At 42.9% G+C, this 16,101-nt stretch overlaps 1 protein-coding gene across 2 annotated transcripts in view; it reads left to right on the top strand.

Annotated features, from left to right (window-relative positions):
- Positions 1 to 240: 240 nt before the first annotated feature.
- The window catches only part of LOC122920487 (muscle, skeletal receptor tyrosine protein kinase-like), a 229,185-nt gene continuing 213,324 nt past the window's right edge, over positions 241 to 16,101 (top strand). For both annotated transcript variants that reach the window (XM_044270028.1, XM_044270019.1), the window contains exon 1: positions 241 to 407. In XM_044270028.1, the coding sequence (XP_044125963.1) occupies positions 329 to 407 (79 nt within the window). In that variant the 5' untranslated portion in view covers positions 241 to 328. The remainder of the gene's footprint in view (positions 408 to 16,101) is intronic.

Here is a 16,101-nt window from a genome sequence, read left to right as displayed (position 1 = left end):
ATGACAGGCTTGCAGTCATTTTACTGTTGTCCTTAGCCTGCCAGTATGGTATATCACAATGTTCCACTAAAAAGGATTCGAGACGGATTTGCTTTCTCTTGTTTCCTGAGCCCTGCATAGTTGCATTGACCTAAGTAGATGTTCACCAGCTGGCCATGTCCATCACTCCAGCCAAGTCACAGAATTCCTGAGTATACTTAGACCCGGCAGGGCCTGTCTCACAAACAGTCATTACTTTGCAGTACTTGAGCAAACCAGGGCTTAAAATGAAAGAAGCTTGGAATTTCCCTCTGTTTCTCTGAAGACGCCAATTTTTTGGAAATTAATCATGAAAGATTTACCACACATTCCACTTCTTTCTATCTTCACTGTGGCTGCTTTTGGCTTGGCTGAGAGGCTCCCCAAAGGTTTGAGCAACTTCATCTTGTAGCTTGGTCACGGCTTTGTATTTTAAGGGGGGTGAGGGAGGGCTGGAAGTTTTAAATCTTCAGCCACATTATTTAGTATGTAGAACTTACCTCTTTGCTTCAATGTCGAGGTCATTGCTATGTTCAATAGTTATCTGTATTCTGCTAAACTAACGCTGAGTGATAGATGTATATTACAAATTTTATATATATGGTTGGGATGACTCTTTGGGTTAGAGAAAGATATTGCAATATGTATACCTCCAGTCTTATGAGAACACAGTATGAGTTCAGTAATTTATGATCACAAACTCAGATCTGCTACATCACGCCTTCCATGATGGTCTTAAAAGACCCATTGTTAGATTTAAATTTACTTTATCATAATTATCATATTCCCTCTATCATATACACACATACACGTGTAACATTTTTCCTTTACTGTCACATAGCTTACTTTATATTTGAAGGCATTTCTAATAGTTTGGTGTTTAATGCAGTTGTGAAGTTTACTAATAAATAGTCATATGGTGAAATCAGGGGCATTGCAAAGAGGGTGCATTACATAATCGGTCAGCAAAATGAATTTTTGCCCTGGGTGAAGAAAAGGCCAGCTGTGGCACTGTATTGAATATTATATTTACTGTCTGCATACATAACTAGAAAAAGTGTAATTTTATGAATCAACAGTTTGTCTGGTATTTGTCTATGTTTAAAGAAAATGACACCCCACATTCATAAATATGACAGCCCTATCCTTAACTCCTTTAAATACAGATAAAGGGCAATCTGGGATGTGCCACGTTGCCATGTGGCCACCTGGGATTGCAACCTGCAGGACAAGCGTTCTCTCACCAAAGCGTTTGAGAGATATTAAGAATCACGCATGTGCTGCAGGTTCTAACCCCAGGCTGGGATCACCTACCCACTGTATGGCATTTAATCCCGGAAGTGACGGCCTCACAGGATTTCGGCACATCTTGGGTTATCCTTTTAAAGGGGTTGTCCAGGATTTAGCATGTAATGGCCTATCCTCAGTAAAGGCCATCCGTATGTGAAAGGTGGTGGTCCCACACCTCCATAATCAGCTTTTGTGTACTAGCTACCGCGCTGGAAGTCTGTGCCGCAACTACACAGCTCCGTCCACTCTGTAGTGTAGTGGACAGAACCAGTTATTGCATTGCTGCTCCAATTGAAGTAAAAACTAATGCATTTTTCAGCAGTGGTAAAAATACCATATTTTTAAAGTGTTGTACATACCATTTTTCTGGGACTTTCTGGAAAGCCTGAAAGAAAACCCATGGAAAACGTTAGAAAATGCTACAAAATGACAAAAAAAAAAACAACAACAAAAAGGTATGTTTGGAGGGTTTTCAAAATCTTGCTATAAATTTTAAAATCTGGCCACAGTAGTTTTTTTGTGTGAATCAAACCTAGAGGAAGTGGGGCAGCTTTCCATAGCATTTTTGGCAGACATGATTTGTTGCTATGGACAATAGTTTTCCTTTGCGCTAGTTTTGATTGATCTCCCTGTATGTTATTTTTTTAGTCCCTCTGTATGACTCTTAGGAGTTATAACAGAAAGGGAATTAGATTATTTTTTACTTGTCTGATGTCTGATGCAACACTTCAGTAACATTTATGTGTAGTGATTCTGATTAATTATGCCATTAGAGGAAAATGTTATGAATGCAATTCTTGCTATTTTGCACATAATTTACTATCTATTTGCTGCTTAAATTTATATACATTTATGCCACATGGAATTTTAGCTCATCTTACAAATATTATTGTTATCATTGCAAAACCATGATAAAACTACAATGTGTGAACACAGTAGTGCCGAACTGGAAAGCCTAGGGCCCACCAGTTGAATTGATTCTGACAGCCCATTCTACTGCTACATGGAACTCAGCTACATGTGCAACATCCCCATTAAAACAGTTTCCACACTATACTGATTGTCATTGCCGTAGTGCTAGCAAAATCCCTTTTTCCTTAAATTGTACAGTAGATGTAACATATCAACATAAGTGTAAAAGAATGACAAATAACAATATAAACCAATAATACCACCTTACAGTGACTGTATAGTGGTCACATACTAGTTCTACACAAGGAGTCTGCAGTGTACAATCATGCTGAACACTACCAAAAGAATATACTGTGGTGCTGATCAGACATAGTCATAGGCAGAATAAATAACTATTGAATCTGGTGACTCACAGGTGATATCTTCTGTAACTGGATTCATTCTTTTTCCTTTTATTTTTCATCTGGCCAGGATCTCCATGATGACTTCTCCTACAGAGTAAGTTTGTCGCCTAGACATCTTTGGCTCCTCACTTCTGCAGCCATCTAGACCCAACTATTCACTGCCATCCTGCTGTTAACACCAATGCCATGCTTGCTGCAGCCCCCAGTGCCCCCATTACTCCTAGAGAGTTGCCCATTGCCCCCAATTTCTACTCTTCTGAAATAATTGTCCCAGAATAGTAGTGAATACAGATAGAAACTGGGACATAACTAGAAAATGCTGCACTACATAGCGAACCTTTAGATCCTAAAATGATGCCAGGCCACAGGCCTGACCTTTACATTAATTCAGACCCTAGACTAGATCTCAAAATTAATTCAACCCAAAGAAATGAATCAGATCCCGGATAAGACTTCTAAAATTAAAAACACCCATAACCACATCCATAAATTTAGACCTCAAACATAACACCAGACAACATCAGGACACACTACATTCTGGCACTGTACGGTGTTAGGAGTTGAAGTGCGGTCCGGCAAGGCCTGGAGTATAAAAGGTCAGAGAAGCTAGGAGTGATGAGTTATTACCACTCTACTCACCACTTTCTAGGCCAAATCTTACTTTAGAGGCCCACTTCAGGGAAATCAGTGCAAGCATGGAACACAGCTTCACTGTGGAGACTATATTATTTTATTCTGACATTTTTACAGAAAATTATAATACAGTGTTTACCATTACTTTCAACTACATTTTTCTAATGGCATAAGTTGTTTTTGTCGGACAAAATAGCACTGTCTGCTGTGGTATCCTTTCCAGTAACATAACAGAGAATTGATGGATCCCAGTCAAGTCAATAATATCCATTACAACCCATTAAGGTTTCATTTCAGCCACTTAAATCTGTCACAGGTCTGTTAGAAACTGATGATGCAGATGTGTTAGGAGTTTAATATACAGTTTACTAGTAAACTCTGTCTTGCTTCCTTACAATGTGCATACAGTATAAGTGCCAAGTTGTTATAGGATATAACTGTACTGGTGCTACTGTTCAAAGCCGAAATACAGAAACATACCGAAACTGAGAACAATGCAGGAAATATTCTTAAAGGGGTTTTCTGGATTCAGAATATTGATAGTCTGTCCTCAAACAGCTGATTGGTGTTGGTGAAGACAGATAAAGTAGTATACCTCGGAGGCCTGTTTCACATTTGCGGCAAGAATTCAGCAGGCAATTATGGCAGAGAACAGCCTGACGGGGCTCTCTGGATTGATTTTGGCAGATGTTACCAGAATGCCCACTGGCCCCATTGACTATAATAGTGTCCAGCAGAGATCTGGCTACTACTCTGGGGCTGGCAGGCATTCCGACAACATCTAACAATGCCAGAACCAGAAGCACCGGCAGGCTGTTCTGTGCTGGAACTCCTGCCACAAATGTGAAACAGGCCCAAGGCTCAGTGCACTTGGCGATTGAGTCTTAAAGGTAATGCATCACTGAATTTTTATCTGCCAGTCAAAACCAGATAGTGACACATATCCTATTTTCTAATCTGTTTTTGTTTTGTGATTGTATTATTTTTTTTTTTTTAGCCCATTACTGGACATGAGTATGGGGGCAGCCATCTGTCCAGATCTGTTCTTAACAGTGTTCAGAGATTTGCTTTATAGCAACCATCATATAGCCACCTATAGACTCCATGGATAGGAGGAGACCTCACTGACTTCCATGGGAGAGTTTTCTAGGCATGCTCTTTGACCTGTTCAGAAGTCAGGAGGGATTAGTAAGCTTTGATATCTCCGATATAAAATAAGAACAGAATACGGCGGCACTGCTTCAATATCAGCCGACAATCCAGCCACTGCCTCTGCCATGCGCCAACAATGCGGTATTCAAAACTTTGTATGTGGTGCTCAGCAATTAGAGAGGGAGCCAATTCGAATGCAACAATGTAGAGAAGATAAGTAAAGCAACATGTGGCACTCACCGAAGTAGCGAAATAGTTACTCTTTATTCTTCCTTCTCAAGGATAATAACAGACGGGATACTGGGGCGGACATACTGTTGCAGATGGTAGCGGCTACGGCCGTTTCGCGTGTACTATCGCGCTTCTTCTGGCCGCTGTAGACGTCATCACACATTGTTGTGATTTATAGAGGCAGCGCTCTGCAGCCGGAGCCATCAGCAATAGCTGAGCGCCGCAGGTTAATAACGTTAAAACCATAACATGTAGAAAAGAACAAATACATGTAAGTTAGTACCAATAATTGATTCAGACTTCACTAATATAATGCATTACGCTGTACAATGGTATTATTCATTCATCTAAGATATGAAAGCAATTGCTAAGCAATAAGGGATCCAACTCTCTAAGGGATCAAAAAAATCCTCAGCTATCTAGACACAACACAGATGGATATCTGAATGTCCTACTTCAAGTCTTAAAGAAATACAGACATGTAATTTCTTTCGTTCAGCCCCGCCGCTCCCATGGCTCTAGTAAGTAGGATCCACCTTGCTTCCCTCTGCAGGAGCAGACGATGCCAATCCCCCCCCCCCCCCAAGGGTCGGACTTGTTCCACTCCTGCAAAGGAAAGACAACGCGGGCGACCGTCATGGGCGGCTCTAATATGCTCAATCAAGCGGGGACATCCTCTACCTGAACGGACAGAATTGACATGTTCTCGTATTCGCTCAAAAGGTGGATAAATTGTTTTTCCAATGTAAAATCTCTTACATGGACAAAAAACAACATAGACGACATAGGGTGTGCGGCACGTAATAAAATCCTGCACTGCGTGTTTAACTCCTCCTATCTGTAACCACTTGCTACATACATTTAGTGCGCAAAAAGAGCAATGCCCACACTTATAGTTTCCTCTTGATTTTTTACTCGTGAGCCAGGTCTCCGCCTGAGATTTGCGGAGTACACTATTGACCAACTTATCTTTGAGAGTTGGACACTTTCTCGACGTGACCAAAGGTCGCTGACTAGAAAGATTGCTCAAAGCTGGATCCTCTTTCAACAGATCCCAGTTCTCATTGATGACCCGCTTAATAACATCTGCAGTGGGACTGTATTTAAATGCGAAGCGAGGTTGTTCATTATTTCTGTCCCTCCCCATCAGCATTGCGTCACGGTCAAGTTTGGCTGCCCTCCGTAGGGCGGCTGCGACTATTCTCGGCGGGTAGCCCCGATATAATAACCGGCTACTAAGCTCATTCGCCTGTCTGTAAAATCCGACGTCAGTGTCGTTAATCCTCCGCAAGTGGACAAATTGTCCCTATGGGACGGCTCCCTTCACTGACGGCGGATGAAAGCTGGCCTGGTGGAGCAGCGAGTTAGTCGCTGTGGGCTTGCGAAAGCCCGTGGTGTGTAATACACCATCCTTTGCTGTCACTCGCACATCCAGAAAGTTGAACGACTTACCCCCAAAATTGATAGTGAATCGCATGTTCATTCGGTTGTGCGTGTTGAGGTAGTCCACAAATTCGTGGCACGATTCCTCGCTGCCCGACCAGACCATAAAAATGTCATCGACATAGCGTAAAAATACATGCATGTACCGCAGAAAGGGGTTACCCACCGAGAATATGTAAGTCTCTTCAAATACCGCCAGGTACAGGTCCGCAAATGTGCACGACACCGGCGTGCCCATTGCGGTACCTAGTACCTGGCGGTACCACTGACTATCAAATTGAAATACATTGCTGGTGAGGACTAGGTCATGTGCTTCAAGAATGAAGTTGTTAAACATTGTTTCCTTGTTACTCCTACTGAGTACAAGGTTGATGGCCCGGAGTCCTAGGTCATGAGGAATCCTGGTATAAAGACTCTCAACATCCAAGAACACCAGGCTGAACTCCCTCCACCACTCCAAAAACTTGAATGCCCGGAGGAAGTCTCCCGTGTCCTTAAGAAACGTCGGAGTACCTACAAGGAGTGGCCTGAGGAGCCAGTCCACGTAGCCAGAAAGTGGTTGTCACTGACCCAATCCCGGCGACTATAGGACAGCCTGGGGGTCGGGTCAGTGATTTATGAATTTTCGGCACAAAGTACCATACGGGAATTTTTGAGTAAGCATGAATGAGCCTACTGGCCATACCCCTGGGTAAAAAGCCGGCTACTATGTACTTCTCTATTAGTGCGCAAAGTTTTGAGGCGATCCCCTGGATGGGGTCCCCTTTCAACTTATGATACACTGTGCCATCTTCCGAATTGTCTACCTGCCTCGTCCATATAGTATTTCCTGGTCATCAGGACCACATTCCCTCCCTTGTCGGCCGGCTTAATGATGATATTTTCCTGTTGTTTTAACCACAAAAGGGCCTGATACTCCTCCCCAGTAATATTAGGGGGTGCTGCTGGGTAAATCAGCACACGTATCTCTCTCAATACCCGCTTGTGGAACAGGTCTATCGCCGAGCCGGCCGGCATGGGAGGAAGGAAGGTGAACCTGACGCCACCTACATATTTATCCAGCTGGCTACTACTACTGCCTGCCCCCTCTGCCTCCATATTGGCCAGAAACTGTATATATTCTATCTCCTCCTCATTAAAACGACCTTTCAAATGGAAATCAGTTTCCGTGATTGTTGCTGGGATCTCTCCTGGAGATTGCGATGTTACAGCAGGAGGAGGGGGGAGGGAGGGAGGGAGGGAGAGCGGGAGGCGTCACAGCGATGTTACAGCAGGAGGAGGGGGGAGGCGTCACAGCAATCTTACAGCAGCAGGAGGAGTGGGGAGGGAGGGAGAGCGGGAGGCGTCACAGAAGATTATGAGGCGGCGCTGGGCACGAACCTCGGCAGGTGCGGGCGACAGCTTGGAGCCATTTACATCCCCTTGGGCACCTTATTTTTATGAATGACAGGTTAGTAATAGTGTATTTTTAGCAAAATGAGCCTACAGATTACATTTATAAGACCACATTAGGAATGGTTAAAGGTCCCTGAACATAACCATATTTTTATCTGGAGGGGGTGAAACCTGGTGACAGAATCCCTTTAATTCATCTGTTACAGCTGCATATTCCTTTACATCTCGGGCCAATACAAGATCCATAATTTGCATGGAAAATTGTTGATGAGCAGCTTTCCATGCTCCAACGAACGTGGGGTCATCATCGTACTGCATTAGTAAGCTTTGATATCTCCTATTAGTGATATCCTGTGTTATCTATATATAGGTAATATCTATCATTGTAATACTGATTATGATGATAATGAAAAGACAGCTTAAAAGTGATCTGTACAGACCAATAAATTCCTATTTTTAGGCTTATTGGTCAGTGTGAAAACAGCTGGATTTTATTTTTTATGGATATGGAAAATTTAAAATAACATCACCAAAAATTCTTTATAAATATGTTTAATATAAAAACTTGATTTAAACAATAGGTCATTTTCTGATGACACGTTCCCTTTAAGTTTGGTGTATACACTGGGAGAAGCTCCTGGTATACAAGTCAAACTGATCCATAGGCTCTATTTGATGGCAAAAGAGTCTCCGGTTTCATATGTGCATATATTTTTTCACAACTGTATAGGGAAATTCAGCACACAGTATTTTTCTGCAAAAACGGACACCCTGAAAAACATACCGGTATACTATGCGTTATCCTGCTTTTACATCAGGAAACTATGGATGCCATATGCCTTTGGTATAAAATCAATGTCCCTGAGCTCTTTGAATAACAAAATTACAGGGTTCTAAAAGTTGTCACCACTCCTTTGGAATGTATTTGGATGTGGAAAAGTTTGGATGTCAAATAGTTTTTTTAGTCTGTGCAGGTAGTATACATTTCTGTTGCTCTGTGCAGGTGGTAATCCTTTTATGTTTTCCTACATTAGAACACAACCGGAATATTTTGGCCAGCTCTTGCAGCACTACACCACTTCTTCCTCCTTTGCTCTGCCAAACTCATTAGGTTCAACCACAGTCCAAAGTCATTGCCTGAATCTGCAGTGGGAGATGAAGGACAAATACAAGCTGCACTGCACCTTTTAATAAAATTTAACATTTTAATGGTCTTGCTTACTTTCAAATAAGCCCACAACTGCATAATTTACATAAATATAATGATTACACTCCGGATTTAATACATATTGGAAGTTACTTACCGTATTTTTATGCTCACTTAAAATTATTTTTTGTTTAATAATAAGCTTTTCTTACATATTCTGCGGCTACCCATAACTCCTACTTTGTTTATCGTACATATGTTTTGGTTTGAAAAATTTTTTACATCTTTTTCTTTCTGAAATTAGCTGGTATAGGCACTACTTTTCCTGTAGCATCCATACCAGCTTTTGTATCATATCTAAACAGAAATTTGTGTAATCTTACATTTACTTACTTGTCTAACAATACAGAAATCATGTTTTTGGATTTCATGCTAATTGGGGATGTATTTAAAAAGGAAGTTTTTACTAAATTCTATATATCGTAAACCATCCTCTCGTAACACATTCTTAAAGCTTTCACCCGAAACACATAGTCCATAGCCTACAAGTCGGAGAGTATACCCGGACCTTCAGAGCTTGTTCAGAAACACGCGACTTTGAGTTCTTGTTCACATTTCTGTGTCCATTTGACGTTTGTATAAAAATCAGTCTGTATTTCATCCGTGAAGATGTTCGTGAAGGATCCATGTTTGGTCCGTGTGTACGTTTTTGTCCTCCGCGTATCATCTGTATTCTGCAGATACTGCTCAGTTGAAAATTAAAGCATCTCCTATCAGTGGTCAGTGATAGTGGACCAAACAGAGGTCAAACACAGGTGCCATCCATGTTGTACCTGAAATTTTCACAGACCCATAGACTTCAGTGCGTGTTTGGTCTGCATCACGGGCGTAGTGCAAGTCTCCATGATTTTTTCACTGAACCAAAGTCAATAAAAATAAAAAGATGTGTGCTGTCCTTGCAAAATGCAGACTGCAGAAATCAGTGAAAAATAGAAATGTGAACAAGGCTTAAAGATGAATGTTTAACTATAGATTATAAACTTAAAGAGCAAAATTATAAACTACGGATGCTCACCAGAGCGAAATATATTTTTAAAACCAAAAATAGATTTCAGCTTTTATATCATAAAAACAATATTCTTAAGGAAGCGAGTTCTAATTTACCACTAATGATTATTTGGACTACACAAATATAATACATAGAATAAAAAATATTTACCTATATTGGATTAAGACCCCCATTGATTATGGATCAAGGTTGCTGGAAGTTATTACCCTAGGCAATTTACTAGCTTCCTCCTTATATACTACTTACCATTAAAAAACCACAACACTGGTTGTCCTGCTGTGGTTTCTTTTAATTTGGACAGAAAACTGTAAATTGTGTCCATTTGTTTCTACTCCAAATCAAGTAAGAGCAGCAAAATAACATTTGCAGCCAGCCAGTCGCAGGGGGAACATGTGAGGTGCACAGTGGACCGATGAGGGGCCAAATGGTATAACAGTTCATCAGTTTACTCACAGTTAGCAGATAGTCTCCCTGGGCTGCCAGCACAGTGTTGAGGTGGACGGCACGAAATCCTCCGGGGCACGTTCTGTGGTAGGAAGCATCAGCCAAGATGGTGGTTGAGGTGCCCTTGATGTTAGGGGTGCTTTTTGCTGCTGAGTCCTTTGATGATTTTTGTCGTGACGCCAGTACCGTTAATGGTGGTACAACCATAGGTAGCAATAATGAGGTAGACAGTGGTAAGATGCAACTCACAACTTTTACTTTGGATGTCTTTCAGTTGCAGTAGTACAATTATGCAGTCTTTAGATGATACAGAGATAATTCTGCAAATCCACTGTTTAAGGCTTGTCAGGTTTTTGTGGTTTTGGAGCAGTGGGTTAGGTGTACCTGGTTCCTTTAGATGTTTTGGATCCTATTCCTTGACTTTCCCTACAAGCTGAATATGTGTAGACAGGAAAACTCAACTGTCCCTTAGAAGGTTGGTGTGGCTGCCTGAAGCTAATAAACCTTCACCATGCAAAGGTGTCTGTGCCCCTCAAATATGGCTCTTATCACCGATGAATTCCTAGGAATGTTTGTTTCTTTTCCAGGGAGGCAAACTCTTCTCCTACTGGTCAGGGATGCAAGTATATAGTCCAGCTACAGAAGTAAAAACGCTCTTCTGCGCCTAACATTTGAGTAAACACTTCCTAGCAAAGTTAGCTCCACTCACTAATCTGTGTTGCGAAGTCTTCACTCTATCTTTTCTCCCACTAACTTGATCTGACTACCTCAGATCTGCTCCCTTCTGAACTACATCCTGGTTTCAACTCCTCTCATCTTCCTCCTGGTCTCAACTGACTAACTAGGCCTGACCTAGATCTATATATATATATATATATATATATATGAACTAAGCTCTATCCCCATCTAGTGGTGGGATGTATAAATTACACCTAATAGGCCTGTTAACAGGGATTTTGCAGTTACACAAATGCTAAATTATACATGACAACCTAGTGCTTATAATAAAGTAAAAATTGCTTTTAAGCAGTGCCCACACACACGTGTGGGACGCTGCACATTTAAAATGAAAAAGATCAACTCATTTATTCATTGCAATTTAATACATGTTATATATTATTGAATGTAGTTGTAACACTTGTAGATAGGGACAGAGATGGGCAGTGAGTCCAGACCTGGAACCCAGCACCCTTTCCCTACCTACTTGCAGTTCAAGTGCAGTGTCCCAGGGGGTCAGTAGCGCAGCTTTGGGGTGTGCTGGGCTTTGTAGTGCAGAGTAACCCACTAACCTGGGATCCACTGTCGTCTTCAATCTGGGCAGATACTGGAACAGGCAGGTATTTAATGTTCGTGACGCCAGTGTCAATTAAACGGTGACACGCCGTGTAAGGTAATGTGGAATAACGGAACAACCACGGGATAGCCAACCAAAACTGGAACTTTACTGAATGTCAGTAATAATCATGCATGGACATAATTGGAAGCGCAGTTCCATGGAAGACAGTTGGTTTGCATTTGAATACAGTTGGTTCATAGAAGTTACTGACTGGCCGGTTATAGCAAGGTTCTTTACAGAGTGTTAATCACAGAAGTTGCAGTACAGGCGGCTTGCACTCTATTCCTGACTGGTCCTGAAACATGTGACTTATTCTCCAAGGTCTAATGCCCTATCTCTGGCGTATCCTTGAATCTGTCTTTATCAAGTACCTCCTCTGTTATCTTGAGTACCTCTTGCTTTATCAGATTGGCCTCTGTTGTATTCTGTGTCCCGGCTGGTTGATTAGGACGTTTCGGTTAAGACGGCTGATGACTCAGGAGGGGAACCTTTTCCTTGGATCCGGAACTTGGTTACAGGGCCTATACTACCCTCTCCTAGTCGGCAGGCTTCAGGCCTGCTCTACTCTTACAGGCCCATGGCCTGGCCTTGACTCAGACACAGGATCATCTCTGACTCCTTCTCCCACTGTCTGCCTGCTTTCTACTTCCTGACTGGGCCTTATATAAACTAGGGTTCCCTAGCTCCCTCTAGTGACTCAGAGCTGGAATTACACCCTAGCCGGCCTGCACATGCACATTTCACAGTAACAGGAAGTACATAGGATTACATTAACAAGATGTTTTATACCAACCTCCCCATAAATACAGGGGGAACGACAGTACCCAAGTGACCCTTCTGTAGTGACGGGGTATTACTCTCCCGTACACTACACAAGCCCTAGAGAGCAAGACCGCAAATGGTCAAAAGTCACTATGCTACTAAGGTGCAGAGACAAACACCAAGAGACAAAAACAACACAAAGGGATTGGGTCAGAACCTGGCGGACAATGTAGTACTTAAACGAGAGACAGAGAGTTCAAATACAAGCCGAGATCAAATACCAGACGGGATGCACAGTACAAATCACCTGAGACAGAGAGAGACAAGCCGAGGTCAAAAGCACAAACAAATCAAAATTAATCCAAGAACCAGGAACCAGCTAGTGAACCCAAACAAGACTATCACTGGCACTGGTATATGGGCAGAAAAGGGTTTAATAGAGTATTGAGTCCCAGGATCAGAACCTGATTGTTGTGGCAGTCAGTAGGGAAGACATGGACAGTGAGCCCTAAATGAAATTCCACCCACTTTCCATGCCTACTTGCAGTGCAAGCCCTAGGTGGCAAGTCCGCAACTGGCCAACATTTCTTATCCTACTAAGGTGCAAGACAGACAAAACACAGAGACAGAGACAATCCAAATGCACAGACAGAACTGGAACTGGGAGCACATCTAGAGAGTCACAGGGGTTTAAATAGAGCACCGAGTTCCAGGATCAGAACCTGATAGGTCATGACTCAGCACTCCATTAGTCAGAACACTAGCACACAGGAATAGATCAGCTGAGCAATCAGCCCACTGAAAGTCTTCTCCAGCACACGCTGGAGAAAAAGCATTGCATCTTGTTGCTAAGGATGCTGTCGCGCCACCGGAGTGTGTGGCCATGGAGTACGTCATTGTGATCGTGGCCAGGTAGCGCGTCTCACCCGGACTGAGGGACTTGAGCCCAAACAGGTAAGTTTCTGACTGTAGTATATGTAATATCCAATATGTAGGATGTACTTCTCGGAAATTAAAAACAAGAATAGCAAAACATATATCCAGTATATTCAATTCAGAAGCAGAGAGCTTTCAGGTGCTGCCTCACATTTCTTTAGTTATCATTAGTGTTGAGCGAGCATGCTCGGCCGAATACCAGTTCGGCTCGAGCATCGCTATGCTTGGCACATGGCGGTACTTGGCCGAGTACCGCATGTGCTCGAGCGCAATGCTCGAGTCTCCTCCCTGCACGTTTTGCGGCTGCTAAGCAGCCAATAAACATACAGGTAAGTACTTCCCTCACTGTAATGCCAGTAGCCATGTTGGCTAATTCCATAACAGTGATTGGCTGGCCGGAACACGTCATCGGGTGCTATATAGCACCCTATGACACGTGTTTGGCTCATTCTAAGGGACTAAGGGACAGAGAGTGTAGGGAGTGTAATCAAAGATTATAAGTGTACAATAATGTTTCACAGACCCAAAAGTACTTGTAAGAACTATTGTGTATATATTTTTGTAGCGCAACCTGCGCTAAATTGCTCAGTGTTAGGGAGAGCTTTGCATAGGAAGGGACAGACAGTGTAGGGAGTGTAATAGGAAGATTTTTATACAAAAAACTTTTCAGAGACCCAAAAGTCCTTTTAAGGACTATTGTGTGTGACAGCAGAAATATATATTTTTAGCGCATCCTGCGCTAAATACCGTGTAATAGGCCGCAGCGGTTAAATTTTTCGCGCCACATCTCCTGTTTAAAGTGTGCACATCCCTAAAATATCAGTGACATCCAGTGTAGTTTTTCCGTAGATGGTGTCGCTTGCGAACAGTAAAATTATCCGCGCCACATCTCCTGTTTAAAGTGGGCGCATCCCTAAAATATCAGTGACATCCAGTGCAGTTTTTCCGTAGACGGTGTCGCTTGCGAACAGTAAAATTATCCGCTCCACATCTCCTGTTTAAAGTGTGCGCATCCCTGAAATATCAGTGACATCCAGTGCAGTTTTTCCGTAGACGGTGTCCCCTGCGGACAGTTAAATTTTCCGCGCCACATCTCCTGTGTTCGGCCCGAGCCCCGGAGCACTATGGTGTTCGATCAACACTAGTGAATGCGTATTGGCTAATTTTGGGGGCGTGTACTGGCCGACAGTTACATTTTTATTCTGTGACCGCCTAATGTACCTCCAGCCACAGAATCCAAAGTTCTTTGCTGTCAGGTTAATGCCTATTGCCTAATTTTTGGGGCCTGTACTGGCCGACAGTTACATTTTTATCCTGTGACCACCTAATGTACCTCCAGCCACAGAATTCAAAGTTCTTTGCTGTCAGGTTAATGCCTATTGCCTAATTTTTGGGGCCTGTACTGGCCGACAGTTACATATTTATCCTGTGACCGCCTAATGTACCTCCAGCCACAGAATCCAAAGTTCTTTGCTGTCAGGTGAATTTCTATTGCCTAATTTTTGGGGCCTGTACTGGCCGACAGTTACATTTTTATCCTGTGACCGCCTAATGTACCTCCAGCCACAGAATTCAAAGTTCTTTGCTGTCAGGTAAATGCCTATTGCCTAATTTTTGTGGCCTGTACTGGCTGACAGTATTTTTTTTTATCTCTAGCCACATAATCACAGCCTTGTCTCACTCCTCTGCTTCTCATTATGGTGGCGTATGAACCGCATTAACCATAAGGACCTTATAATGTCAGAGGGTCATGTGACTGTGCCCCCCACCCCGTACTGTGCCCCTCACAGTAAATTACCATCTAATTGTATTATTATTCGGGGGTAGGGCTAATTTCTTTATATTATATAGATTCTAGTATATTATACTGTGCCCTGTATTTACCAGTAGAAAATAATCCTTGGGAAACACAGTCCTCATCCCTGACCAGCAGGACTAGGTAGCACTCAGTACATGGCAGCCTCCCCTCTCCGCCACGCTGCTCCACTGTGTACTGGTGCTTATTCTGACACTAGGGCTGGGTTCACGTCCTATTTTTGCCATCCATTTAATGCATACCCAAAAATATATGCGTTAACAGATGCCTCAGACTGATGCCGTACATTGGCGTCCGTTCACCAGACAGTTCCATGGTAGAAATAAAATTTACATTAACGTATGCATTTTTTTAATGTGGAGTGCTGAACATTTGTATACATCAAACCAATAGAAAAAAAATTCTTGCCGCCAGATCCACGTCCGCTTGTGGGACCGTGCGGAAAAATCAACGCGGCCTCCCTGCCCACCCCCTCCAGGTACCTATACCCAGGGGTGAGACTCGTGCCCTTACCACTGGAAACCTGTTGCTGGTCAGGTATAAGGACAAGAGGGATGTCCTTGTGCTGTCCACAATTCATGGTAACGGCATCACCCCTGTCCCTGTGCGAGGTACAGCGGCAACGGTCCTCAAGCCCGATTGTATCGTCCACTACAATTGGTATATTGGAGGAGTTGATCTCTCTGATCAAGTCCTCAAGCCATATAATGCCATGCGCAAAACCCGGGCATGGTACAAAAAAGTTGTGGTCTACTTGGTACAGGTTGCCATGTACAACTCTTTTGTGCTGTACTGGAGTGCTGGCAACACAGGGACATTCCTCCAGTTCTATGAGGCAGTCCTCAAGGCCTTGATCTTTTCGGGAAAGAGCAGGTTAGAGTACCTTGGGAACTGTAGGCGCCCGGATAGTCCCTGGCCAACACTTTCCAGTTGTGGTCCCCCATACTGGAAAGAAGGGACGAACCCAAAAAAAAGTGCAGAGTGTGTCGCAGGAGGGGGATACGGAAGGACACCACTACTCAGTGCGACACGTGCCCCGATTATACGGGCTCTGCATTGATGGTTGCTTCAGGGAGTATCACACTTCCATGGAGTACTAAATTTATATCCCAA

This window comes from Bufo gargarizans, chromosome 1 (genome assembly GCF_014858855.1).
Source record: "Bufo gargarizans isolate SCDJY-AF-19 chromosome 1, ASM1485885v1, whole genome shotgun sequence".
Classification (NCBI taxonomy): Eukaryota; Metazoa; Chordata; class Amphibia; order Anura; family Bufonidae; genus Bufo; species Bufo gargarizans.
The sequence above is the reverse complement of the archived record's forward strand: the minus strand, read 5'-3'. Positions and strand labels throughout refer to the sequence as shown.